The sequence below is a fragment of the Montipora foliosa genome, chromosome 7, assembly GCF_036669935.1.
Source record: "Montipora foliosa isolate CH-2021 chromosome 7, ASM3666993v2, whole genome shotgun sequence".
NCBI lineage: Eukaryota > Metazoa > Cnidaria > Anthozoa > Scleractinia > Acroporidae > Montipora > Montipora foliosa.
In genome coordinates this window covers 23,645,314-23,648,945 of record NC_090875.1, presented here as the reverse complement: position 1 = coordinate 23,648,945, position 3,632 = coordinate 23,645,314, and the positions used below count along the sequence as shown (strand labels likewise).

Genomic DNA, 3,632 nt, shown 5'->3' with positions numbered 1-3,632 from the left:
TAATGTCCTTTGGTATTAAGAAATATGTATTTTGCTCTTAGGAGTCTTCAGTTTACCCACATTAGAACATATATACAATTTTTTGTTTAGATATATTAGAGCATTCTCAATATTGTCTTCATTTTTTTGTAGCCACTCATCTTCATCCTTCGATGATCGGCACAGAGCAACCACCAACAACCATTTATAGCACTGCTGCCTACCAAACAACGGTAAGTTTAGTTTGTAATACTGATCAATGGGAATGAGAACTGTACAAGAGTTTTAATCAGAGCCCTGTGTGCTTTAAACCAGAGCTAATGCTTCAGTCCATCAAAACAGAAAAAGAAAATTGAACTAGCTTGGTATGACTCAAACCAAACACATGCAGCCTGTACTACAAGCAAGAAAACGGTTTGAGAAAGTTGATTTTACCCCTGGTTAGTGAAGAATGTTGTGCAAGATTTTCAAGCCAATCACCAAACTAAAGTACTTTCACATCTCAAAAACGCCTCATTGATTTTACGGAGAAATCACTTACACTAATGTAGTTGTTGCTGCTTTTATTTTAGATGCAGCAGCCTTTGCCATTTCCATAGAAGAAGATTGCCATACAAGGCATCCAAATAAATTTACTGTACAAAGAAAAATTATCTGGAAATTAGTCAGGTGGTCTTCATATTCAAAAACTACTGTTTCACTCGAACCAAGTTTATTTATTACGGTGAGATATTGGATACAGGTGAGGACAAGAGTCACTTTGGACTAGGTTAAAAATAGAGTGGTGTACGAAAGACAATACACAAGGAGCTTTTCCTGGCTTTTTGTCCTGGTATTTAATGCAGTAACCCCCAAAATCACAAGTGTGCAACGGGTTTTCAGCGTATCATTGACACACCAGCTATTTTCTCGCTCACGAAGGTGTCACTTAGGATGTCTGATGGCTGCATATAATTGGCATAAGTTATTGCCTGGGGCAGTGCCTTGTACAGCATGCCATTCGAGCACATCAGTCCGTCTTCAAATTCTAGATCTTTTTATGTGGTGGGTACGTGATGATCCAGTGGAAAGATGCACTTTTTTCACCAGTGTTTACAATAAAAAGTATGCGCAGCGAAGTTTGAAAATGACCTCGTAAAATTCATTGACATTAAAGCCAACAGAAAGACATTACATGCATTTGGGTCACATTTATACCCCCTGCAAATCCTGATTCAGTTTAAATGTTACCTTAACATTGTTATTGTGTCTAAATTACACACTGACCCTTCTGTATTTTTGGTAAACATCACTAATATTAAGCTATTAAATCATCGATTCATTTCATAACTTAGAAAGAGTGATCAAGGGAGACCCTGTATGTCGTTGCAAATTGTAAACAACCGCAAAGATCTCAACACTTGTACTGTGTTTATCACAAAACCATTTTGCAATTTTTGACCTAGAATTAAATGCATTTAAGCTGAATTGACTTATCCACTTATGAAACGTATCCTGTCTTTGGATAACTGGGGCCTGGAATTTCTCAAATTTGTGTCATCAGGTCATTGTTTCATCTTCTGATTGGTTTATTTGACTACGTTGCAATCAAACTTAAAACAATGAAACATGCCAAGCACGTTTCTCTTCTCATTGGCCTGTGATTTTTGGAAAAATTGGTAGAACCTTTTCTGGTCCAGTCATATGAAGGAAACAACGAGCCTGATGATGCAAAATAACAAACAGCGACGAAAAAAAATGTAGTTTCTTTAGCAACTTGAGTTGCCTGTTCAGACCTTTTATGGTTTGTCTTAAAATTTACCGTAGCATTGAATGATCCTAAGAATGCACGATATCCAAACTTGTTTTGTAAAATTGTAAAGGGAGCTTAATTAGACTTTTGACGTGTGTAAATAAAGAATTTGTGAAGGAGGTTATTTATCTTTGATGGTTTTAACTCCTTTCGCCTGTCGGCAGCCCCGGGGAGAGCGCGTGAACATTTTCAGAAGATTTTAATAACTGGATAGAGGATAGATTAGAAACAAGGCAGTACTTGTGTGTAGAGTAGATGTTTGTGAAAACGACTAGAAGAAATGAAATTAATTAAACATTTATTGCAGAAAACCGGTCACCGTTACTTATATTTCAGTCGCGTGCTAGACTGCAAAACAGTCGCATTTTTTGCGAACGCAAGCGACACGGTAAAATAATATTCAAACGAAAGGTCTGGAGCGAGTGTAGAAACGGCGAGGGAGAATGGGGAGAGACGCGAAAAAATCGCCTCACACTCCCTACGGGCGTGTGAGGCTCGCGCGCTTCACACGCGAGGATCACGCTTACGGCGCTTGGCGCCTTCCGAAAATGGAAGAAAGCGACTGTTTTGCAGTCTAGTCGCGTGCTGGCAATATGTGCAGTTCAAATTACTTAAGAACCGAGTGGACGATAAAGGGACTAAGGTACATTTTCTTTGGTAAAGGATTCCCTAAATGCCGACCTTTTTCTTGTGTTATCACATAGTTCTTTCCTAGTACCTGTATCATATCGACCATATCATTTCGGATACACAACAAGTGAACAAAAAAAACCAATAGGCTGCACAGAATCATGAGGTTTCAGGACTAAGTACAATTAAGAAACTGTCCAACAACAACAAAGAACATTGATAGTCCGCGTATTGTTGTCTGAGCAGAGGGATGTAATAACATCACTTAAATTTGACACTTCCGATGAAGTGAGAGGTTAGTCCTCTGAAACACTAATTTCATGCGCAAAGAAGGAGGTGGCTATTATCCAGTGTCGTTCTTAAATATCCTATGAGAAATTACTGCTTACGTGATCTTCGTTTTCTGTTTAATCCTGCACTGCATTTTATCTAAAAGCAAGAGAAACAACGTTTAAAAACAAACGTCCAAGAAAATCGGCTGATTATAGGGCGTTAATGTCCCTACTGTAACAAGTCCTTTCGATTAACAATCTCGCTCGGTCACTAGAAAAACGAGAGATTTAAACGTTCCCTTAAGCAGGATCTTGGAAAGGTCGACGTCAACGTTACTTTGTAAACCAACTGCGCCAATTGTTCATCCCTGAGTACGTTAGCGAAAAACGCCGAAGCATAGGTTACATCCCATGTGAAATAATTACTGTAAATTCCTTCCCTAACGGGCTCCTGGAAACTAAAATAGATCCCTACCCCTAACCCGGCACCTGCGTAATATTCAAGCGTGCGCTCTCTCTTCGCGGGGCGACAGGTTTACCAGTCACTCAATTCAACACTTCGACTCCTTTAATTAGACTACAGTCTGTTTTGTTGTTATGTGGTCTTATCGCTCTGTGGTCCATTCCGAAGATTGCGCCAAGCCGACCACATTGCTGAAGGAAAGGCCAGACCATAACACCTTGGAAATCCGTGCCCTACTCTTTTCCAATAGTGTGTGGGATCTTCAAGAGTTTATGAGCAAGAGTTATGAGACGTCCTTATCCGAGAAGACTTAAAAGTCTAACCATTGGCGGATGTAATTACAAAGGCAGCACTTTTTCTCACTTATTTTAACACCCTGAGGGTTGGTCCGGCCGGAGTCGAACCCACGACCTCACGGATGGAAGCTCTTCGGTGTCTTAGAATCGAGGCAACTGTCGCCGCTGTAAAAGAGCGCGAAAAAAGCGCGGGAACCTGA

General features: G+C 40.0%; 1 protein-coding gene across 2 annotated transcripts in view; it reads left to right on the top strand.

Annotated features, from left to right (window-relative positions):
* The window catches only part of LOC138011442 (nuclear transcription factor Y subunit beta-like), an 11,618-nt gene extending 9,536 nt beyond the window's left edge, over positions 1 to 2,082 (top strand). For both annotated transcript variants that reach the window (XM_068858432.1, XM_068858433.1), the window contains 2 exons: positions 133 to 212; positions 552 to 2,082. In XM_068858432.1, the coding sequence (XP_068714533.1) occupies positions 133 to 212; positions 552 to 578 (107 nt within the window). In that variant the 3' untranslated portion in view covers positions 579 to 2,082. The remainder of the gene's footprint in view (positions 1 to 132; positions 213 to 551) is intronic.
* The last annotated feature ends 1,550 nt before the right edge of the window (positions 2,083 to 3,632 follow it).